This window comes from Coturnix japonica, chromosome 2 (assembly GCF_001577835.2).
Source record: "Coturnix japonica isolate 7356 chromosome 2, Coturnix japonica 2.1, whole genome shotgun sequence".
NCBI classification, from domain to species: Eukaryota; Metazoa; Chordata; class Aves; order Galliformes; family Phasianidae; genus Coturnix; species Coturnix japonica.
In genome coordinates, this window is record NC_029517.1 from 75,875,398 (window position 1) to 75,899,961 (window position 24,564).

A 24,564-nucleotide genomic window follows, 5' to 3' on the forward strand; every position below is an offset into this window, starting at 1 on the left:
CCTTCAAATCTTGTAGGAGTTGCCAGTACTGGCTGCATGCGCTGCCACTCTGCAGGTGCTTCCCAACCCTCTGGCAAGGTTGCAGAGTAGCAGATGCTCCAGCCAGGGTTGAAGTGGTGTTTGGAATGAGATTCCAGTCTGTCACCTGGGACATCAAAAGCATGGGTAACCATACTCTTTGTGTTGATTCTGCTGTAGGGTAGTAGACCCCAAGGCAGGGGAAGTTGGCATAGGTGAAGGCAGTAGTAGCTTAAACTGTCCTAGAAAGGCTCATTCAGGTAACATATGCCAGCATCCCTGTATTCCCTGACACTCATGGAAGGCTCATGTTTTATTTGTTGAAGGATTGGGTACATGAGCATAAATTCCCCTCTCACTAGAATGCTTCTGGAGTAGAACTCGGAAGAGCTTTTCCACAATATGCAATGCATACAGCTTACATTGTAGGTATCATTGCCCCCATAATGTAGAGTGTGTATCCACAAGCACATACACTTCCATTTGGAAAGAGGTAAAGATAGGATTGCTCATGTATGTTCCAGTCTTTCCATCATGCGAGAATAACATTATTACCCTTTCGGAAATGGTGGGCTATGATTTAATCTGAAATCAAGAGTGGGTAAGTCAGATCCTAGCAATGTCTGCATTATATAGTGGTGTGTAATGTTGCATATGTGAAACTGTAAGTAGAACCTTATCTGCGACTGGATATATAGTACAGCTTTATATCAGAAATTGTGGTCATGGGCAGAATGGATGGTCAGTATACGGTAGTATTTTTCTGCTTTACTTTCTGTAGTGAAGTCCTGCTGCTATTAGTGTAAAATGTGAGTGCTGGCAAAAGTACATTTAGGTTCCACAATACAATGTTTTCTGACTGAATTTATGAACAGAACCTGAGCTGCTATGAATAAATAACTGAAAAGCTACATCTGAGAATCGTTATTGACCCACCCAGAAGACTTTGACGCTGTAATGATTTTGATGCAGGATCTCTTATTTTCAAGTGATATGCGCCACTTAGAATTCAGCGTGGTTAAATTTTCATGATACATACACCAAAAGGCAAGGTGTTAAACCGTTCACATTCTCTGCCTTATTTATAGCACCCATCCATCCTTTTTTTTTTTTTTTTCCACCGTTCTTACAGTTAATAGAAAGATTCATGATTCTTCATGGTTGTCTATCTAGTGTCTGACAGTACTGGCTGCCCTGCTAAAGCAAGTCACTATCTATAATTGATATCCTTCTATGGAATAGGGTACTGGCTGCAATTGAAGGGTTTTGCTGAAAGCTCTTAAATCTTGACAACTTCTGCCCTTGTTCTGGTTCAGTCGCTGAGCTTCACAGCTGGGATCCCAGGGTTATTTGAACTTGGTGCAAAAGGGGTGCGTGTTTCACATTAGCAAATCACAAAGTCGGGGAGCAGCATTAGAGCTGCTTCTGTGGACTCCTGCCAGGTAGACTTATTTACAGTGCCTTGCACTCCTGAAAAGATTGCTCACATTACCATTGGAGCATGTGTGCTGAAGATTCCTTTCTTTCCCTCCTTACTTAAAAAAGAAAAAAAGAAAAAAGAATCTTATTTATTTTAAAGCCTCAGTTCGCTGCTGGGGTCTTTATCATTCAGCTGTTTAATTAATTTCTCTGCCCAGCAAGATATTATAATTGGGCTTAGCGGAGCTCAAGTTTGTTTTAAATATGTGATAAATGTACTTGAGCACCCAGAAGCTAATAAGATATTGTATATTTTTATAAATCTGCTTTTTGTAGCAGTTTGTCTTTTTTTTTCTTTTTTTTTTCCCCAGAAATCAAGTTAAGAATAAAATATTGTAGAAGGGTTGGGCACTAAAGATAAAAGTTTGTTTAAGAAAATTATCCTTCAAGGAAATGACTGAAGTTATTGTTAAATATTAATACAATGGCAATCAGAAAAACGCAGTGCTGCCTATTTCTCATCCCCCTTGCTGTGTAGATTTGATAATTATTATTTTTTTTTATTCAAAAACATGCTTGAAGAACTGTAGAGCTGGTTTTTTTGTTGTTAGTGTTTTCTCCTTAGTTGTGCAGCAATTAAATAATCTCATTGTTACATTTGATTAGATGAGATCAAAAAAGCCCTAAACTGACAGTGATGGCTTATGATCACGATTCCATTTGCTGAAGTCTTTCTGCCTGTATCCAAGCCCTGATGACTGAAGCACTGCCCTGCCAATCCCTGGAGTAGTCACTGTAATGCTCTTCCAGGTCCCCCAAGCTCAGTTTCTGAAGGGCTTTTCCCTCCTTTCAAGAAGAAAAGAGTGGGTTCAGCCATGGCAGACAGAACTTGGGCAGCAATCCATGGAGACCTCTGAAAAACATAGGCTGTGCCCGCAGGCTACCTCAATTCAGTTTATGCAGCACCTGTAGTGATTTGGGGTGCCGTGATCAATGCAGTGCACCACAAAACTGAAGAACAGGTCTGATGAGGAGTTGAGGAGTGCCCTGCTGTCTGAAGGACCAGAAACCTTTGGAGCAGTTCATTTTGGACACCCAGAAGCAGGAACACCTGCAATCAATAGACTTTTGAAAGTCCCCCCTTTCTGATCTATGGCTTCTTCCTCAGCTCCTCTCTCATAGGAGAGGAAGCAGGAAAGGCCTGTGAGAGCCTCATTTTGCTGCATTAAAAGGGGCCAGCTGCAGTACCGGAAAAAGTTACTTCCTTTGATGAGAGCAGTTCACCTGGTTTGCAGTGTCAGAACCATAAATGAATGATGGAATCATGCTTTGCTCCAGCTCCCTGAACTGCGGATGAGCTTGCTACTTGGTGGCACAGTTGAGGTGCCACCCCTTTACCATCTCAAAGGGATGTAAATAAACACCTCAACTGGTGTTTCTGCGAAGTTGTACCAGGATTTATTATTTATTCTGCAGAGGCTGTTTCTGTTGCATTTACACTATGGCTTTGGCTCTAGTGCAATAGCAGAGATTCTTCTGCCACTTCGGAGTCAAACTTTGCCTAATTATGGCAGCAACTGTCCTGAAAGGTTCAGAAATGTTTCCTTTAAATTGAAAAGAGTAAGGAATAGATGAGGTACATGAAATACATTATAGTTTTTTTTTTTCCCCTGAAAAAGGAAGTGTTTTATGTACAAAAGTAAAGTTTATTTGGTGGTGATTTTATTCTATTTCATCTTATTTTCTTTTTCATTGAATGGGGTCTGGATCCTACCCCGTATTTGGAGAAGCAGTGCTGTGCATAAAAGGAATCATTCTTCAAGGAACACAAGCCCAGGGCTTGGACTGAAGGCTGGGACAGTGTGGAAAAGGAAGACAAGCAAATGCTGTGCAGTTTTTCTTCAGCTCGTGTATCCCCTCAGTGCATTTGATTTTGTAGCTGTGAAGGAGGAAGGAGAAGGAGAGAATACAGAAGAGAAGCAAATAATTGTGAGAAATATCTGTTCAGAAGTTTTGGAGAGAATGTTTATGGTTAGATTTCAAAATTTCCTTACTGCCTGTTTAAGGCCAAGTTGTAATTAAGGTGCCACGTTATTGTGCTGGGGTATAGGCAGCTGAACCTGTAGCTTTAAAATACACCATAATGGTAGTGTCGTTTTGGGCCAGCAATTCGTTACCTGCCATTCAAAAACCAGTAAGCCAATTTCTCTGCCCCTGAGTGCATACACATTCTCTCTTGGTTTCTACATGGGTAACTAACACATTCTTGTTCTCTTGTAGCATGTCTTTAACCATCTATCAAAGGGGTTTTAAGGTTAAGTAACCACAGACCGACCTCATGCTGTTCTCTCTATGTACCATGGAGCATCAGCAGCCCCTGGGGCCAGCACATCCCTGCTCCACACACCAGCTACCAGAATGCCCTCTGCCTTCCAGCAGTGTTAAAAGCCAGTGCTGCTGCCTTCTGAAGAGATCTCATTCACTCTGGGCTTGACCCGAAGGCCGGCTGTGCTTTGGCTCAGGTCCTCTTAAGCACTCCTGCATCAGCAGTTCCCCTTCCTAGAGTCTGGCTTTCAATGAATCACAGAGGAGATGAAAAAAAAATAAAGCGGGGATTTTTTTTCTGATAGAGAAGGGTTTACAAAAAAATAAATCCACCCTAATCTGTGAAGTATTAAGAGGGGATTTCGAGAGAGAAATATAATCTTTTTTTTTTCTTTTTTTTTTTTTTTAATTTTAATTCCTCTGTAATTAGTGTTTCTTTCACAGCATTAGTAAAACTTGTTGTTAGTGTGCTGCTGCTATGGCTGCTGTTCACGTGAGTTGCCAAAGTCACTGTATCTGAATTGGTGTCCCTGAAAGGGATTGCTATACTCTGGCATGCAGTTTAAATAGCACTTCCTTTTTGCTGTGTGAGTAGAGACTGATCAGTGCTCCTCCTGTGCCCAGATAAGTTACTCTAGCAATTTAGATTGAAATCAGAACAAGTGGGTACTTGAATGAGAAAGGCTGTGTGTGAAAGTGAGTGGGTCTTGAGTATCCCTGTGTAAACTTTGTCAAAAAATCTTTTCAGGTGGTCTGTGGACCTTATGTATCTATTAGTCTTTATTTTCCGTTGACACTGGAACTAGTGAGCTTCTCCGGGTTAGTGATGATGCTTCATGGGTGATTTGCAGTTTTTTGGGAAATGTAGGAGTAAGAGCCAGCAGCCAGGTTCCAGGGGAGATCGTGCTGCCTGAGTGAAGGCATAGGCACAAGTAAAGCTGCAGAGTGAGTCAGCTCTTCAGCTTCTGACAGGGCAGCCAGTACTTTGGCAATAGAAACCCATGCCTACTGCTTGAGCTACCTCAGAGCAGTAAGGAAGGTTGGGTTTGTGCACTGACTCCAGAGAGCATTCAGTCCTGTTCCAAGGGCCAGGAAAAGCATATTCCACTGGGCAGAGTTGCCATTTCTGTGTGGGTTTTTCCTTTCCTACTGTTGCTGACTCTGTACTTTGCAGTTATGTAGCCTGTCTTACAGTGGTGAACAAGTGGAACACTGAACTTGAACTTTCTGAGACTCTCTCTCCTTTGTGATGTGCTTCTACATTGCTTTTGTCTTCTCAAAAACAATAGGATTTTATCCATTGGGCAAACCATCTTTCTATCTTAGTCATGAGTGCAGTATTATCCTGCTTAGATGCCTGTATTGTACCCAGAAGGTTTGTCTGTAGAAATCTGATGCCTGGAGAAACCAAAATGTGTGAGCTCAGCCTGGCATATTCAAATGAAGGCAGGACTGGGTAAACTGCATACAGGCTCAAGTGTCACTTCTGCATTTAATTCTGAGGCTTTTATGGTGTGGATTGGTCTTTGCATTGTGTTTTGTTCATGTGAACTCTTAATAGAAAAAAAAAAAAAAAAGAAAGAAGACCATACAAGCCTTATATCCAGGTTAAATAAATTCAGTGCAAATTTTTCAAGGTATTGGGTACCTAATCTGTGAAATAAATGGATGGTGATTTTGTCAGGAGTGGGTCCTCTGGTGTTTTGCGCTGTAGGTATGAGATCTGCATATACCGTTCTTATGTGTATCACAGGGCTGAGATGCCACAGTTCTCTGTGAGATAAAGTAATCAAGCTGAAAATGAAACAAAGCTCTAACTGTATCCCTCCTTGTGTTTAGCAGAGATAAACTACAGTGGAGTCTCAGGGCTGCTCCATTTGGCTTCTGGCAGCAGCTTTAATTGGTAAAATGCAGATTTTTTTTTTGATCAAGAGAGGATTATTCTTGTTATCAGTCTGGAGCATCTTATTTCAAGATGAAAAGGCTTCACTGAATTACAGATGCCAACATTTTTACAAAGCACTTGGCGATTGACATCTCAAAGAGAAAGTATGATTTATTAGCCTATAATGGCTAACACTGAGCACTGGGCTAGGTCCCACTGATTTGTGAAATTGCTTAATATGAATTGCTTTTTTGTGTAATTCAAGCTGTAGGTTTTTCAAATAAATTTAGAATGTAAAGTGTATGAAATGTTACATACCTGCAAAGGGGGAAGTGGAATGGAGCTCTGCAGCTAAAAAGAAAAGAAAGGGAATGGAAGAAAGAGAGAAGGAAAAAAAGAAAGAGGAAAAAAAAAACAAAAAAAAAAAAAAAAGGAAGAAAAGAAGAAGGAAGGAAAAAAAGGAAAGACCTAAATCCATCTTGGTGGTTTTTTACAGTAGTTTGGTTGATATGTTGGCAGAGTAAAGATTAATAACAAGCCTTGTCGCTATCAGTAGCTGTTTGTCGATTCTCTGTAACAGGGCTGTCTGTTCAGCATGGAAATTATTGATTAAATAAAAATTGCTATTAGATTGTGATGTGATCCATAATCACAAACAATGGTGGACATTCCTCATTCAGATCCCAAGCCATGCATCAAGTTTTTCCTTGCAGTAATTTATATTGTGCTGACACTCGCACCCATTAGGCTTTTATCCTCTCCTACATGTGTCAAGAAAGCACTAAAAGAAAGAACAGCAACAGCACAGTGGCAGGTAGGAGCTCACTAAATTTTCTGAGAGTGAGCATAGCATAGCTAAGCTCATCCTTTGCTTCTAGTTAGAACCTTACCTAAGCAGTGGGCAACACTTCTTGAATTCAGAGACCTTTTTCTGAGAATTTTCAGTGAGAACAGGAGCTTTCTCCACAAATATTTGTACCCAAAATGCTCACTGCCCATTTTTTCTTCCGTTGTTCTCTTGGCACTGATTTCATTAATGATCCTTGTTTAAGGTGCATGCTTGTCAAAGTGATGTGGAAAGGGTACGCAGCCAGAAAGACTAAATGCTTTCTCTCTTCCTCTCCTTCTCTCTTTCTCCCTCTCTTTCTCTCTTGCTTTCATGTAAATATTCTGGAGTGTGAAAGTCAGATGGGTTTCCTGTAGTTATTTAGCTCTGATGCTTCTTAATTTGAGGAATCCAGGATCAGAGTGCTTCATTTAGGACTGCATCACTTTAGGCTGAATTAGTTAAAAAGATAATATCTCACCCTTCTTTTCCCAGCACATGTGAGCATGGTACCAACCTTCTGCCCCCCAGTGAGAGACTTTGTCTAAAACTAGTGGAAACTTAGTCAAGATTTTTTACAGAGTTTGGCTGTTTGTAAGAATTAAGCCCACACAGCTTCTCCGTTACTTTATCTCAAAAGACCTTAAAAATATATGTCAAAACTGATCAAATCCAGCCTGCCTAGCTTGGAGGCAGAGGCATTCCTGTAGCTCTGGCCTGCAGATTGCTGGCAGTGTCTACCAGCACTAAGCATAATTATTAGAAGAGTTTTGTATATTTATACTAGTACTGAGAATATAGCAGCTTAAAACATTGTAGTTATATGGTAATTTTTTTTAGTGTAGTATTTCTTAACATTCATAGAATAATCCAACTGTCACCGGTGCTCACTATTGTACTATATATTAGGTAGCTTTTGCATACCTTTCTTGTGTCTAAAATATTTCTAATATGGTATATTACATGTAACTAAGAAAATCCTACCTGCAGTATTTTGACTGTTTGCCACATTGTGTTTGTGTTAAAGAGAGTGTTTAACAGTAAGCTCTGCTTCCTCCACTATACAGAGTAAACACAGAGTTTCACTGTCACTTAAATTAAGAGACCACTTCATTTTGCAAAGCCGGAGCATGTGCCTTGCACACCTCCTGCAGTTCAGCCACTTTCTCTGTGTGGATCAGAGCCAAGGGATTACCAGCCAGGAAATTAATTGCCAAGGGGATTCCAACACTTATTGTTAGTTTAAAAAAAAAAAAAAAGAAAGAAAGAAAGAAAAGGAAGAAAACATGAACAAAGAAGTGCGTTTTATATCACACTCTGAAGGTGCCAGGCTCTAGCTCTGATGAGGGGGGTATTGCAAAGATGCAGGCTTGTTAGGGCTGCCCTTTGGTTGTCTCCTGCAGAGTCCTGCGTCCAGCTGCTTGCACGTCAGCCCCATTCAAAATGGATTCAGAGTGATTTATGGAAGAGCTACATTTCTGAAATAAACCAGATTATTTAGGATTGATTTTTAGTTACCAGAAGCAACTTGTCAGTTCTCTGCAAGTAAATTGAAGTTAGTGTGTGGAATGGAAAGCAGAAAGATGGTTTTGGCACTTTTTAAAGTGTACTAGATGAAACCCCCATGTTCTACTTGAAGATCTTTCTCAGTTTTAATTCCACTTGTCCCAACATATGTCTTTTGTCTACCTATGGCACAGTTGTCTGTGAAACATAACAAGAGAACAGAAAATGTTATCCCAGGACACAAGAGATGGAAGAAGCTATCTCTGCTGCTGTTCCCACGAGCATCAAGGATAACTAACCTTTGCTAACCTGACTTTGCTAGGATGTGTCAGGGATGACCAAACTTAGCTGAGATGTGAAAGATAAATTTGAAGTGAATATCCAGTGGAAAAACCTAAGGCTGTCTCAGAGAAACAATAAACCTGTTGCACATGATAAAGCTTGTTAGAAATGTTTCTTAGAGATGTCAGAAAGGGAGGGCCCAAACTATCTTCTGCAGTTGTCACTGCTTCTGTTACCCACTGATGTATTAATTCTGCCAGCATCTCCTCTGTGATGAAACCTTGTGAAGGTTTTGACGATTCTTATCACTGCCGTCATTTTTCTTTCTAGTTTCTGTGAGAAGTGTTGTGTGGTTTTACATCACTATATTCACAGCTTTCTCACAGTGGTTTTTTTTTGGTTTTTTTGTGTGCCGTTCATTGCAATACATGGATGAGGCGTTGTCTCCTAATCTAACCTGCATATATTATGTGTAAGGAGTCACTAATTGCATTTGTTGAACAATTCCTGCAGTTCAGGAATGTTTTTCTGCATTGGTAATTGTATGGGTAACTTTATTGTGATCAAGCACAGGTCTCTTCAGTTAAGAAAAGTTTAAAATTTACAAAAACAGTTGAACACAGGTAAATCCTACTAAAGAGTATCTTTCATTTCAAGAGGATCAGTGTTAGCTGTGCTGCAATCAGTAATACAAGTACCAAGAGCAGGAAAAAATGCACAATTACACAAAATCTGATCCAAAATTGATCTAAATGAAGTTCATACTGTTAAGCAGGTCTTGGCTATGTAGTCTGTAGAGTATTCCTGCCCATATGTTTCGTACTCCCTGGGGAGCAGATTTTATTTAATTGCTATTCCACCCCATTGGGAGCACATGATTTTCAGTAAAAGAAGGCAGTATCTTTTTTTCTTTCATTTATTCATTTTTTTTTTTCTTCTTCTTTTCTTTTTAAAGGGATCGAATAGTTTGCCAATTCTTCTGCACCACTTCAGGAGTTTGGAAGTCTTCAAAATCTTGTTAAGATTATACGTTTTATCTTTTCCTTGTTCTGTCTTGCTGTAGTCTTCCATAGATGAATAAATTGACTCATGGGATTAAGTGGTTTGACTGTGGTAATACAGAATGGTATTAAGCTGCTGTAGTGTATGTTTACATTTTAACTCAAAGAGCCTGTCGGTACTAACCTGCTTGCAATCTATTTCCAAAACTGGGCACTGAAAAACATTATAAATTTTAACAGATTTTTGTCATTAAACCATATAATTTCTATAAAACAGTTCTGGCTTTATATATTCAGTTTGTGCCCTACTATTGTTAGGATATTTTGCTGGTACGTTTTTACTTAGAGTCTTTCTGCTTTAGGCATTTATTCATTGGCTTCACTGGTCTGGTCTGTGTAATGGTTAGAAATCTCTTCCCATTTTGTTCTTTTATTCTAATGAACATGCTTTGTTTTAAAGGAAAATGTTATTACTTTGAGCATGGTTTGAAACCACTGCTCAGTATCTTAAGTATCACAGCTGCTAAAGCCCCCCTCCTGCAGACATGTCAGTGTGGTTAGACCCAGTGGAATTTAACAGACTCCTCAGTGCTGTAAGAGCTCACATGAGCAGAGCACCTCACAGAATCAAGATCTGCACATCTCACCTAGAAGCAATGGCTGGAATTTATCAAAGCCAAACAATATAGGGGGAGTGTTGTTAATTTCAAGTTTAATGTATACAGCAGATCTGATTTCTGTTGAAGTTGGATGGCTTACTGTGGCAGAAAGGAGGACTATAGATTTATGTCTTCTGCAGCAGCATGGTAAAAGTTCCAAAGGGTTTAGTACTTCTACCTTGTGTGTGCTGATGTGCCTTTTGCAAAACTGAGGTGGCATTTTCATTCTTCATACTGATTGCAGATACAAGGAAATACCTTCGTGTAATATCTCCTTTTGATTACTTCTTTCTCAGGAAGAGCTGGCAGGAATTCACTGTAATCTTCCTGTGCCAGTGAGAAAAGCATGTATATGTGTGTGTGCGTGTGTATGTTTGCTTTTAAGCCTGTTGCATTGACACCTGTAGCAGTGCAAAGTTCTTGAGCATTTATTTATTTCTTTATTTATTTTAAGGCCTGTTTTTCTGATATGTTTTTGTTAAAGATTGCTCAAAGATGTGTTTGGGTTCAGAATTGCAAAGAAGGTAATGTAGTCAGCCCTGGCTCATGTTGGACATTGCTCGTGAGGGAGTTTCAATGAATTTAACTTGAGTTTTATGGAAATTCTGTAGCAGTTGCATGCAGAATCAATTTTTACCCCTAAACGGAAAATAATGAAGCAGGAAATTTTGAATTTGAGCCTCAGGTAGTTTTCTGTCTTCCCATATTCAGTTGCTTCTAGAAGATATCAGACTTATTGTCTATTCAGCATTCCTGTGTGACTGTCAGACCTACTGCAAGGCAGACGCTTGGTTTTCAGCCATTCCCTTTTCCCTGTCCAGCTGTGGGAAAATACCTGTCCTTGTTTGTACTCTGCTGTTTTGGCTGAACTGAGAGAGGATTGTATTACTAAGATCTGCAGGAGAATTAAGCTCCTTGTAGTGAGCACTCTTCTTCTGTAGGTTTGCAGCAGGAGGAAGCATTGTGCCTCCCTGCTGTCATGCCACAGAGCTTTCCTGAAGGCAGGAGTCATTCTTGCATTTCATGCCGTATCATTTGGGTCTAAAGCCAGATCATAGTGAGCCTATGGGGAGAGCTTGTGTGCATCTGTGATGAAGAGAGGAGATGGAGAAATGAATGAAGGAAAGCTGGCAGAACAGGCTGATCATTAGTGCAGGGCTTGGATTTAAGCGGATCATCTTCAGTCGCTATTGAAGGCCACAATAGAGTTTCTTCATGTGGTCTTAAATCTTTAGCAAGCAGCCTTTCTTCAGTCTTTTCTTCCAGACCTGTCCTTTTGAGCCTCAGTGCTTCTTCACTGGTGCATGCTTTCTTCCTCTTCTTTTCTCTTAGTGAACTTGAATATTGCAGGTGCCAAATAAATCCAATTTACTCAAAAGACAGGTAATGCTGAATTGTGGGTGTAGTTTGGGAACCTAAATTTGAAGAGCATAAAAAATACTAAGTAAAGTGGGCCAAACGTGAGTAGTTACAATCATTTTTCTTCAAGTGATTTCTGCATGTGTGAACTTCTGATAAAGGTAAAGGTTATAAGGGGGTTGTACCTTTCAGACTGCCTTATAAAAAAGGGATGACCATGCAGAAAATCCATGAGTGCTCAGGCAGTCCTGTAATCATACAACCAGATGTGTACAAAAAGGACCAATAGAGATGCTGGAACTAGTGGAAGATGGAATTTACCAGTATCTACACAGCGGATGCCTCAAGAACTTGGTCATCCTAACATCTCCTGTCCACAGGAGAGCAGGACATACCTTTGGAGTGCAGAGACATATCCATAACATCCCTTCTTGAGAACAGCTTTCTTGAGTTTCTGCTTCATGGTTTCTACTTTCAGTTTGTTAACTTCTATAGAAGTTAACAGCTCCCTGGCACATGTGCAGTTAACCCTGTCTTTGGGAAAGTCAAAGAATGAGGACCAAGAGGAGGAGGTTTCATTGTTTTTTCATTTGTTTTTATGACATCACAAAATATGGTAGCTGCAATACCTTGTTTCATCAACTAAGGCTATTGCAGGACAGAGCATTGGTAATGGAGGAACTTGAAATGCCCAGTTATCTCAGCAGCAAGTTTTGAAAATTTTTTTCCATACATTTGGAAAAAAGAAGTAAGAAAGCTTGAATTCCTGTTACATGCCACTTTCACCTATTAATCTCCCAGCTGCAAATACAGGAATGCAACTTTCAAGAAGTAGATGACACTTGATTTTTTGACAGTTAGGAAAGGCAACATGAGAAAAAAGGCAAAGCTGAGAGTTATCAAAGCATCATTCTGCTGCTGTAAAAGTGAAATGATTAATGTCTACAACGTTTGTCTTTTTATTCTGGCAGAATCTCATTTATTAAATTTTCACTTTTAGAAAGTGGAAGTGTAATTTCTGCCCATTTCTTTACAGCTACATGCTCTGACACAGGAAATAGAGAGCTGTAAAACATTGCCCTTGATGGAGCCGCATGTTGCTGCTAACAGACTTAACAGTACTGTATATGTGAATATATCTATATTAAAAGAAACAAGAACAAGATGTGATGTTATTGAGAAGGAATCCTCACAATATCCCATAAGTTCTATTCCCTACACAAAATACCCTAAAGCCTACCAAAACCTGGAAACATAGATTGCAGTCTAAGGGTATTGGTTCTCAGCCTGACCAGCAAGCTGTGTTTGCTCTACTGGTATTATATCATATCCATACTGTATAACTGCTAAATCAGGGATTAAAAGGAGGTCATGCTGCATTATGAACCGCTGTCATTATTTTTAGGATTAGATAACTTTTCTTTTTTTTCCCCTCCCTGCTGATTCTCTTTATGTCCTAAGGGCAAATCCTTTCTCTTGGGTCAGGAATGTAATAAGGCAGGTTTTCCTCTCTCCAGGATATTGTGTCTGTCTCACTGTGTTTAAATTGCCACAGAAAGCTCTTCTGAGCAAAATACAGTATTTTCTTTGTACAAGAGCCAACGATTGACGTATCCTTGGGGACTTCTCTGTCTTTAGCATTTAAACACACAAGTTGGATACGTTTAACCTATTGATAGGCAACAGAGACAACTATAGAATTTACTGCAGGAGAACAAATGGAGAAGGAGAATGATTTTTTTATTTTTATTTTTTAATTAACTTACAGATTGAGAACTTTTATTGCTGTTGTTAGTGCAAAGAGGTGAAATGAGGAAAGATAATCAGACTTATATTTTCAGCTGAAACAGGATGGTGAGTAGAAAATAGTGCTGGTGGATTTTGTCTTTTAAATTAGCATACTCACAACTAATATTGTGTCACATTTAGAGATTAAGACTTCTCCAGGCCCATACAGAAAATCAAACAGCATTTGGAGTCAGAAGATGACTCCTGCACTTGTAGTAAATCACGCTAAATTCCTTAATTATTACTAGCTTGACTTTTCTCTTTCTTTGGGCATTTCTGGCTTCCAAACTTGTATGCCCTGTGAGACAAGAAGAGTCTGCTTTTGTGTCTTGCCTTGACTCCAGATCTTCAGTACATCTTTAAATATGGCTGTAAAGCTGGTCTTCTTCCAGTGGCAGAGGTGCTAGTGAAAGGCAGTTACTCACCCAAGGGTTTGCTACATCTCCGGAATAGGCATAGTTCCTGTTGGTTTGTCCTTCCCACGGAGTGCTCTCTCATACACTGCAGACAAAATGAACTGCATTAGACTAAGCTGTTTTTAATTGAGGAAGGTGAATAAGCAGGTTATGGGATATTGAGACAGTAGTGTTGGAAGCTAAGGCAGGGTGGTGAGCTCTTATGGGTCAGAACAATTCAGTGTTTCCGTGCAGCCAAAATGCTATGTATGTCCCCTATTAAAGGAGAGGAACTATGTTTTTTAGAGGGATAATGAATGTGAAGGATTTCTTATGGGGAAATACGTTATGCTTCATGCCAGCGTAAGCACTCAGCACCTGTACCCATCCTTGAGGCCGAACACATAAATTGGAAAGGCAGTTTTCCTACTCAGGAAATGGAGCACCTTAGCACTGCACTCCCTCCACATGTGTGAAAACACTGCTTTGGGTGAAAAAAGGAGAGAAAAAGATTCTCGATTCAAGAGTTAAGATTCCTCATGAACTGTTCCAAAGACTTATACAGCATAGGCAGCCATGTTCAAACACAGATAGGCAAGATGGTAACCGTGTTCTCTCTTATCTCTTTTCCCCACTTTCCTTCTTTCTTTTCTCCATCTTCTGTTCCAGTCATTGTTTTCCATGCTGCCGTCTTCTGGTACTTGGCATCCCTTCATATCTTCTTCTGCAAGCTGTCTTAAGTTAGAAGTCCAGATTATTTTTCAGCTAGGCTTACAATTTTGATTCTTCTCTTTCTACACTGACTGCTATTTCCAGTTATCAAGTGATGGAGATGGGTATCCAGACCAGCATAGCAATAAATGAGCTTCAGATGTAAATTCACCTGGAATGCTGGGTAGCATGTAATTTTTCCATACAATTAAATATTAACAGTCACATACATAGAGTTCATATATGAAGTTTGTAAAATAATGTAAGTTGTATTTCCTATTTTTCACGTACTTAGCAATTTTCTGCTTTTATTTGGTGATACGATTATTTTTCTGAATGAAATGACTAAAACTTTCTTAGTCATGCTGGAGTTAGAAACATTTGTTGTACCTATTTAATTGTACTGTTAAAAATGTCACACTCCTCATATACGTAACTTCCAAATACATGATTGCTGACGTGGTGTGCCATTACTGCACATTTAGATTTATGATCTTGACCAAATCTGGGGAGGAATGGGAGGCATTATTTAATCATAGTGGAAAACTGAAAATTAAGTTTTGAGGTTGAATGACAGGATCAAATACTGCAGGGTTGAGGAGTGCAACATGCAGACGCAGTATTTAGTGCATTCATTATACACACAGGAAATTGCCATGGTTTTAAGTTCCAGCGAATTTTAACTGTGGGTATTCTGATTCAGCAAATGTGTCTAGCCTGTTGAGGCAGTGACCTACTTTGGGCCAGATCAGTGTATCGTATAAATTGTCATGTTGCTAATCAGCATTAGTAGAGATCTTTCACAATGGTATTTCTTAAATCTTCTCTAAATTATGGAAGACGGGTGCAAAAACTATTACAGAATAACAAGAAATGTATCCAAAGGAAAGGAAGCCACAGTGGAGATAGCTATCTGAGCTCCTCCAAAGACACGTGCCTATGCAGAAATGCAGAGTTCTTCATGTATAGTTATAGCTTTGAATTGGTTTTAGGAACTAAAAGCAGCTTAAGCATTTATGCCACCATAAGGGTTAAAGCAGCTTAAGTGCTTCTTCTGTTTTAGGAACTAAAAATGATACTTATGTCACCCTAAGGACATGAAGTCAAAAGCATACTCTTGACTCATGCAGTAGGGAGTGGACATTAGTCTCTTGTGGTTGTTTAATCTGGTTGTGTCTACAAATGATCTTTAGTAGGGAAAGGACAGGAGGAATCCGTACCTGTTTTCCAGGAGATTAAAATGCAGGTATTGTGCTTACAGAGAATCACAAAAGTTTGAGAGAAACTGGATTGCAGCAATGGGAATGTGTTTGCAGACTCTGATGAGGATTTTGGTCTACTAAGATGCACCTTTTAGCCTCCTTACAATAGAATTTATATTGTGGGAAGATATTTTCCACCTCAGCAGGACCTCCTTTGTATGTTGACTTCTTTACAAAGCTTTTCATCTGTCCATCTTGCCATGGATCATAAAGTTTATTGAGATGTTAAGGAGGTGGTAGTGGGGCGTGGCTGATGCCATCTCTTTATTGCCTTACTGCCTAAAATGGTAGCAAGGAGCAGTGATTAGCCCAGGATCACATCCCCGGGGAGCTGGCAAGCAGGGTATTTCCTGTAGTGCTGCCCTGTTGTTTTTCTGAATGATGGTACTCTTTTTACATCCACTCATCTATCTCAGGAAGCTGTCAAGAACCTCAAGAGTATGCATGCTACTCAGGAAGGAATGACTACTTTAGATGGGAATCAGAAACCTAAATACTTCACTGCATGTGATTTAGATCTTACTTCTTCTGAATAGTAAGACCCATCTCTACTGCAACTTTAGTAGGTATTATTTCCCAAGGTTTGTTCTTAGAAGAGACAAACTAACAAGCCACAGGGCACTTAGTTTCTTCAGAAGTGGTCTCACATGTCTATACAAAGATTGCTGTACTTTTACCTAGGCAAGGATATGTAAGTATGAAGGTGAACTCTTACATAGGACAGATGAAGAAGAGGGCCGAGAGGAGCACTGAGCTGAAATGGGCTTGCACAGTCTTGGCAGCAACAGTGTGGAACTTGGGGACAAAATGATGGGCAGGGACTTCCACACCTCAAGCCAAAGCAGGGAAAGAGAGAAGGAGCAAGGACTTGAACATCCTAGAGAAGACCATTTAATCCAGCAAATGAAGGCAGAGAGGAGAGTTATCCATAAATTATTTAGAATGAGGGACGGAGACAAATAAAAGCCATGCAAGGAAACAGAGCTGTTTAAGCTGAAGGATAGTGTTGGCACAAGAACAAATGAGTATAAATTGGCTGTGAATAAATTGAAACTAGAAATAAGTTGCTAACCAACAGAAGAGCAAGTTCTTAGAGCAGCTTCCCACTGGGGACAGAGCAGAATACCAGCATACTTAGAAGATGAAGCTTGTTTGTGAATGGGATTATGTATAATGGGGCTTGCTATAATGAGGAATGAACTCAGTGACCAAGAGGTCCCCTTCTGTTTCTAACTGTACATCAGCTTAGGCACAAATCTACATCCCTTATGCAAAACATGTAAACAAGAGTGTTACCTGTAGGACTTGCAGGTCAGGGATGACTAATCCCTTTCCAGCCAACTTCATACCTGTGGAGTTATTACTGGCCACAATCTCTGCACATTTCACTTGTGCAGCTCCCTCGAGCAACTGCTGGATAAGCTGTGCTTAGCAGCTGTTCTGCTGCAGTGCCTCTCCACATCTCAGTTTTCATTTCCTATGCTGCCAGCCCGGCTTGTCTAAGGGTTTTTCTGCAGCAGCACAGGTCAGGGCAAGATTTGTGTTAGAAGGTGCGTTAAACATCCCTTCTGTTTGAAACATGTAGTGAAGTTTAGTGAAGAGATATTTAGCACCCCTATTTAATTTATAGTTCCAGGAGAATAACTGTGAGAGGCTAAGAAAAGCATAAAATTATAATTATATAATAGAAATAAAAGCAGTTTTTTAGCAATACTGACATTATGCCTTATTACCCACACATTACCAAGGAAGTGTGTTTTGTTCCAGTGTTTTTCCTAGCATATGCTGGGGTAGTGCATCCAGAGTAGAAAGCAGAATCAGGAGGTTTGCCCAATGATTTCTGCTTTGTCCCTCAAGTAACGCTTAGTTTTTACAGATATAATCTCACTTGTAGGTGACGGTCATTCTTTTTCTTGTGTTCCTAACTCATTCCACTGATGTGAATGGTAGAGTTTTGTGCTGCTGTTTGACTCTGTAACAGCAGAATTGGCCCTTGTATATGTATTGAGTAACCATTGGGTACCAAGCAATCAGCTTGGATATGGTTATACATTCCCTTTGTTCTAAAAAACATACAGAGAAGGGAAATTAAGCATTAAGATGTTATATGTCCCACCTGCAATATCACTTAATTAACTGCTACTGTATAGAGTTGCACATGATGTGCATTGACCATATAAGAACACATGCTCCCTCTTTAAACTGTATTATTTCTTACCATGTAAGCATTTATGCTTCCAAGACACTGCAGGTTGTGCTTCCAGATGCCAGCTTACCCAGTAGAAATGACACATCAAGTACAGCCTTAATTTCAATGAATCTGTTGGTTTTGCTCTGGAATCGAAATCTATTTAAGAGCTTTTTTCTTCAAAGTCAGGGCATTCTAAAACCAAAATCAATGTAGAGGTCAGCTCCCTCTGTTCATGTTGGAGCCAAATGTTAATAGCAACATTCTTTAAAGAAAAGAAAATGAGCCAGGACAGACTGAGGCTTGGTAATGAGCATTGAAATAACATGAAAGTGACTGGAATTTTGCAAATGACCCCTGTTTAGCAGCTTTTCAGAACTGTGTGCAATGGGAGATAGCTAGTGGAATTTGAGCTTTTATCAGAGCCTTTTTTTTTTCAGGTCACAAATTCTTAATAGTACAGAGCTGGTGCTTCAGAGCCTTGTGTTAGCAAGCCTGACACTAGGGAGTAATATCGTTGTCTTTCATGCTCCTATTTACTGTCATAAGGATTACCAACATTAGTAAAACTTGCAGGTTTCAGTCTATCAAATTAAAAGAAAAGCCTTTTCACACCCTAAAACTGCATCAAAATTCAATTTCACCGGGAAAAAAAAAAAATACATCCTTCTGATCTAGTCCCTGGAATGTGACATTTCATGGGTGTAATAAGGTTACAAACAGATTATAAAATGAAACCCTATAAATCCTCATTGTACTGTACCAAAGCTTCTGCTTTGCATAATACTCTTATTCCTGACTGTTCTTTGTTTTACAAGTGAAAACTATTCACTTTCTCTCATAATAAGAGACTGAGGAGTCAAAACCACCATGCAAAATCCAAACGTAATTATGTGAGTCAATGAACCTGAATGCCAGAGTTTACAAACTTCTGAACTTTTCTAATTGTTTTTGTTTACACAGTGTGGCCTCCCTCTTCTTTAAGTGTATTTTAGATATTGCACATTGTTTTCTGCCAAATAACAAACTTAAAAACAGTCCTGGTGTTTTAAGTCTAGTATCTGTTTTGTTGGTATGGTGCTGCTATGTGCCTGTAGTTGGCTGGTCAGTTTTTGGATCATACTCTGAATGTGCAGAGAATTGGAATCTGGCCCTGTGCAATCAGAGTAATAAAGACAGTGAGTGTCACTACCACAGAGCACTTCTGAGTTCTGCTGTGCCCTTGTGCTCATTTAGAGCAGAAGGTCTTCTTTTGGACTGGCCTTCTAGCATTTGGGACACTTTTGTTGGTTTGCTGAAACATTGCTCTTATGTGAAATGCAACCAAAAAGCAACTGAGGTCATATGAGAGAGAAAAATTACTCCCATTAGCACATGCTGTAGTGAGCTTGTTTCTTCTAGGCTTTACCTGAAGGTAAACCCTCACAGGGGTTAAACAAGAACAAGATGACTTTGCAGGCAAGTTCTCAGAGGCTCTAGGAGAGCATCAATGCAATGAGCAAGAACTGTGCAAAGAGAGGTTTGGTTGTGGCAAAAGCAGAAAGGAGTGACAGGATAAGGGAGCAAGGCCAACAACTGTGGAGTGACACAGCTGCACTGTGATGTGACAGTGATCACAAGATGGCTGACAGATGAGCCACTGGAGTGACAGACAGAGGTGAGTGATCAGTCACCATCCTAGGCAAGCTATTTCACCAGTTCCAGAGAACCTGGACAGAAGAGGGGGTGAGGGAAGGAGCATTTTGCCCACAAAAAAGGACAGTTTTAGAGGGTAAATGTGAGAAGTCCAGAGGGCAAGGAGCAAGCTCATTTGGAGCAATAAAATTGTCTCGCAGAGAGTGTCTCTGAAGGAGCATCAACGGTGTCTGAGTGTCCACTCTGGGCAGTGGAGTAAAGAGAGAGCTTCTGCTGTAAGCTGACTGACCCAGCCATGAATCCAGTGGAAATCCCACGTCATCCATGCAATTGTGTATAACTTCTCTCTTGGCCATGTAAGTTTAACATAGATTATTGTCTCTAATATTTATATGAAGGCATAGCAAAGAATTACTAAAGTGTGCTGAGGTTTGTCCCATTTTCTTTCAGAAGGGTGCACGTTAATCTCATTGTAACATTCTGATTCAGTTTCACAGTGCTGGGCATCTGCCGCGTGTAACACAAATGGGCTACATAATGTAGATAGGCACTTGAAACATAAATTGCAGATTACATACTATACATTGTTCAACACGTCTTTGTTCTTGTCAGACACTTTGTCCATCAGAAACTTTAAGAAATAGCAATGAAGTTTTAGAAAGAGAAAAGAGCAGTCATCTTTTACAGCAGGCAACCAACATCTGTTTGGCATAGAGATGTTGCATAATTGTGAATATAAGTGATTGTATTTGGTTATCTGATTGTTTTCAGGACTTTAGGGAAGATTGGGGTTGTCTTTTTGTGTGTGTATGTGTTCGAATAACAGCTACTGAATTCCTGTAGGTCTGGCTTTTTCTGTGAGATACTTACACACCAGATGACCAGATGCTGATTTAAACTCTGGAAGGAGTTTTTCTTGTGTCTTAATGGGAATAATCTCATTTGCTGTAAAATGCAGCCATCTAGTGGCCCAACCAAAAAGCTGTGTTAGAAAGCACGGGAATGGTGACATCGCTAAGGCAGGATTTATCAAGGGGGGTTCAGGAGGATGAACTGCTGAAATACCAACCTTTGTGCATCTTTGGAAGTCCAGGTGCAGGATGATTTTTTCACAGAAGCTGTGAAAAAAAACCAAACCAAAAAAATAAAAACCAAAAACAAACAACAAACAAACGCACAAACATAAAAAATAATAACTTGAGGCTGACCCTGGGTCATCAGCTTCTTTCTGCTCAGAAACATAATCAGTGAGAATTAAATTCTTTGCCAAACTGGATCTTGATGAAGGAAACAGAGCAAGCTACTTTTCCGAAAGAGTAAAAGGTACACAGTGCTAGCCTGTTTCTGGATGCACTCTAGGACTGGCTACAGATCCAGGCTGGGTGTCAGTCCCTGAGGCTTTCAGGCAAAGACATAATTTGCAGTGGCAAAATCTGTTTTGATGGACGATTCTGTGCGTGGAGTTTTTAGGTACTGGACCATGTAGAGTTTTGTCTTCCCTACCACAATGTATATATAAAGCCAATACTGAAAGAAAATAGAGTAGAGGACTGAGAAGATCTGATCGAAATTTGGTTTAGCAGTTGTGTTGATTTTCGAGGTTGGAGCTCATTTTTTTGAAGGCCTGATTTTGTTGTTTATGTTGAGTGGCACTTGAGTAGACTTCCCCCATCTGAGAAAACATTACTCAGTGTTCAAGTGACACTGTGCATGAAATTCTCCAGGACCTGTTTAACAGCTCGCATCTCTGATGCCTGATCCCAAGCCTGTTGATTTTGTTGAAACAAAATAATAGCCTTAGTGGACTTCCAGGGCAATGTGTGATTTGAATGCTGTGACCTTTCTGCAGCTCAGATAATCTTGTTCTTCTAGTACCACAAGATCAGTGCTGTTTCAGTGCAAATCATCAGTAAGGCTGCTGGCAAAGTTATGTTTCTGTTAATCTGTAAACTTCCTTCTATCCTAACAGCATATAAATAATGACCACATACATGGTGAGAAGAAAGAGTTTGTGTGCCGATGGCTGGACTGTTCCCGGGAGCAGAAACCCTTCAAAGCCCAGTATATGCTGGTGGTGCACATGAGGAGACATACAGGGGAAAAGCCACACAAATGCACTGTGAGTAAAGGAGGCTTTGACAGAGACCTGGGGCTATGTGGAGAGCAGAGCAACACAGTTGCTGTGTGCTCTGACCTCCTGTCCATCAAACATTGCTACAGTTGATACTGCATGTCTGCTCTGTTATCCAGCTGGCCCAGATGGTAAGAACTGGATAACTTGGCCATCTTTCTCAGATCTAGAGAAATCTAGCAAATCTTAATTTGCTTAAATTGTTTGAAAGCACTTTCTCTTACAAAGCTACATCTGGGTGTTATCTCGTGAGCCACAAGTCATAGAATCACAGAATAAACAAGGTTGGAAAAGACCCACAGGATCACCCAGTCCAACCATCCACCCATCACCATTAGTTCTCACTAGTTCTAGTCTCCTAATGAATCTGACTGTCTTAGACGAAGTACATAAATGCTGTTCTGTCCTATAAGAGAAGATTTATATAGGGCTGGAAACATTTCAATTTGAATTGCGATGATTTTGCATGAGTAAAATTAAAACTAAAGTTAAACAAATCAAAACAAAATGACATTGCACACGGTTTTGAAGGCTTGGAATGTTTTTAAACTTTCATAGCTCAGCTTTTACCATTTCTTGCAAGTCCAAATATTAAAATTAATCGAGACATACTCTTTATCTGCAGTTTGAAGGTTGTACAAAGGCCTACTCCAGACTAGAAAACTTGAAAACGCACTTGAGATCTCACACTGGGGAGAAACCATATGTGTGTGAACATGAGGGCTGCAACAAAGCTTTCTCCAATGCGTCTGACAGGGCCAAGCACCAAAACAGGACTCATTCAAATGAGGTAAGTGAGCATAGCTTCCAATAAATAAATAAATAAATAAAATTGTGAATCGAACAGGCCTACACCTACAACGTGATCATAGAAATTCATTATGGAGGACAGCCATAGAAAACCTCAGCAACCTGAAGGGAGTACTGGATAACAATTATCAGCTCAAACATTTTAACATCAGACAGACCTAACGAAGCTACAAGTCATTTTGTTAAGTACGAGAGGAGCAGAGGGAGGATTGACGGGAAATCTAGTGGAAACATGCATGTTAAACAGGCAAAGATTTGAGCTGACATGCTGCAATCATTTTTCTTTCTGGAGCTGGTGGGGTTGTACAGCCCTCAGAGTTGTCACCTTGCCTTGTTGTATGCTGACATCTGGTGGCTGTTGAGCTGCAGCTCTTGCTCAGGAGGAAAGGAACCACAGCCTCGTGCACTCCTTGTTCCCCCAGCAGAGTGGGAGCAAAGACTGTCCATCTAGGCTCTGCAACATCTTGTAATGTCCCTTCCATCAACTGCTGGCAGACATCAGGAAGTCTTCAGGGGTTGGAAAATTTGAGTTACCCTGGAAGTTCTGAGTTTCATTGCTTCACTTTTCTAAGGTCAATTACTCTTTCTTTTTTCTTCCTTTCTGAATAAACCTCAAAGGGTAGGGATGCAGTAGAGGGAATTTGTTCTTTCTAGGTAAACCCACTGTGGCAGTCCCAGCTGTCTCTACAACTGCAGCATTCTTAGACAATGTGTACTGATACAGGGCCTGCCATGAATGCCACTGGAAGGCAGTTTAGCAGTTCCTTACAGTGCCATTTTGATTGTTAAGTAAGTAACCTGTATGCAGATTTAAAAGCAGCTCAGATATCTTAATGCAGATGTGTTGTACAGAGCTTAGCTGACATGCACATCCTTAGCATCTGGAGAAAACCTGCTTCAGTAATTCAGCATTAACTTCACATTGCTACAGTTGACATTTTTACTCTTATTTGAGTCAGTGTGAGCATTTTTCCACTGACATCAGTGGATTCAGGCTCAGGCCATAGATAGCCATTAAGAATCCACATTTGTCAAAGGCTCTATAGTGTCATGTATAAACACAGAGAGAATGCCTTTAAGGAACTCTGCGTGAGGAACTCTTTTTCTTGAGGGTTAGTGTAAATAAGACTTAAAATAGTAGTTTCTTGGAAACATTTCAGTAATAAAAGCAAATGAATGATACTTTCTTTCCTGTGGCAATTAGAATGTTTAGGAAGGGCTCAACTCCTCCATTCTAATCCTCTCATGATATAAGGACAAAGAAAGTCTAGGTGAGATTATTAGGCAGTACATTTACTTTTCGCCACGTTGCTTATTGGACCAGATAAATTTGTAGATAAAGGAAGCTGTTTTTAAAGAAAATGAGTGATTAATTATGGTAGTAACAGTAATATTACTAGTGCATATATTGCTGCAGTGTGAAAGTGCTTATAAAGTGAATGCTGTGCTTGGACATGTGAACTGGTGATCTGAAAGGGCCAGGAGAGAAATTCTTCCTCAGATATTCCTGCCTGAAAAAATGTCCCAACATGTTCTGAAGGTGATTCTTTGCCTCTGAATGTCAAGAAGTAGGTACTGGGCATACTGGAAATGGAGTATCAGATTGCTGAGAGCAGTGAGCCAGTCTTTGTAAGCTTCTGTTGTTTTGCTGCTGTGATAAGTCAAAGCTGTGCCAGTTCATATTATGAGAGACTCTGCCCTCTGTAAGCTGTGCATCATTATTGAATACTAAAACGAGGGGAAATTAATAGATTTGAGTAGATGCAGTCACTCTAGAGACTGTAAATTAGGTAACAAATTCACCATGAAAGGGTGTAATTGTAGTGCTAGCTGTGCTCCAAGGAGCTCTTCAGGACTCCCATATGGAATTAAACCTAACTTGAGTGTTTTTCCTGGCATGGCAGAAACCGTATGTTTGCAAGATCCCAGGCTGCACAAAGCGCTACACAGATCCTAGTTCTCTCCGGAAACATGTGAAGACCGTGCATGGCCCAGAAGCACACGTCACCAAGAAGCAGCGAGGAGACATCCACCCAAGGCCTCCACCACCCAGAGACCCAGGCAGCCACTCTCAGACACGATCGCCAGGCCAGCAGACTCAGGGTGCGACTGGGGAGCAGAAGGACCTCAATAACACTACCTCAAGGCGTGAAGAATGCCTCCAAGTGAAAGCAGTCAAGTCAGAGAAACCAATGGTATGCAATACACTGTGACATTTCCTTTGTCCTTTCTCTTTTTGGAGCTTCATGATAATCCCATTATGAAATGCTCAAACCCGTAAACTCCAGCTTACAAGTTTGGATCCTTGAGAGGCTTTCTTTTTCGTTTACATTGTAAAATGTTTTTAAAGCCCATGGAATAGCA

At 40.2% G+C, this 24,564-nt stretch overlaps 1 protein-coding gene across 5 annotated transcripts in view; it reads left to right on the forward strand.

The window, feature by feature from the left end:
• Positions 1–24,564, forward strand: part of GLI3 (GLI family zinc finger 3) — a 197,900-nt gene that overhangs the window by 162,053 nt on the left and 11,283 nt on the right. For all 5 annotated transcript variants that reach the window (XM_015854996.2, XM_015855000.2, XM_015854997.2 and 2 more), the window contains 3 exons: positions 21,229–21,378; positions 22,016–22,180; positions 24,105–24,395. In XM_015854996.2, the coding sequence (XP_015710482.1) occupies positions 21,229–21,378; positions 22,016–22,180; positions 24,105–24,395 (606 nt within the window). The remainder of the gene's footprint in view (positions 1–21,228; positions 21,379–22,015; positions 22,181–24,104; positions 24,396–24,564) is intronic.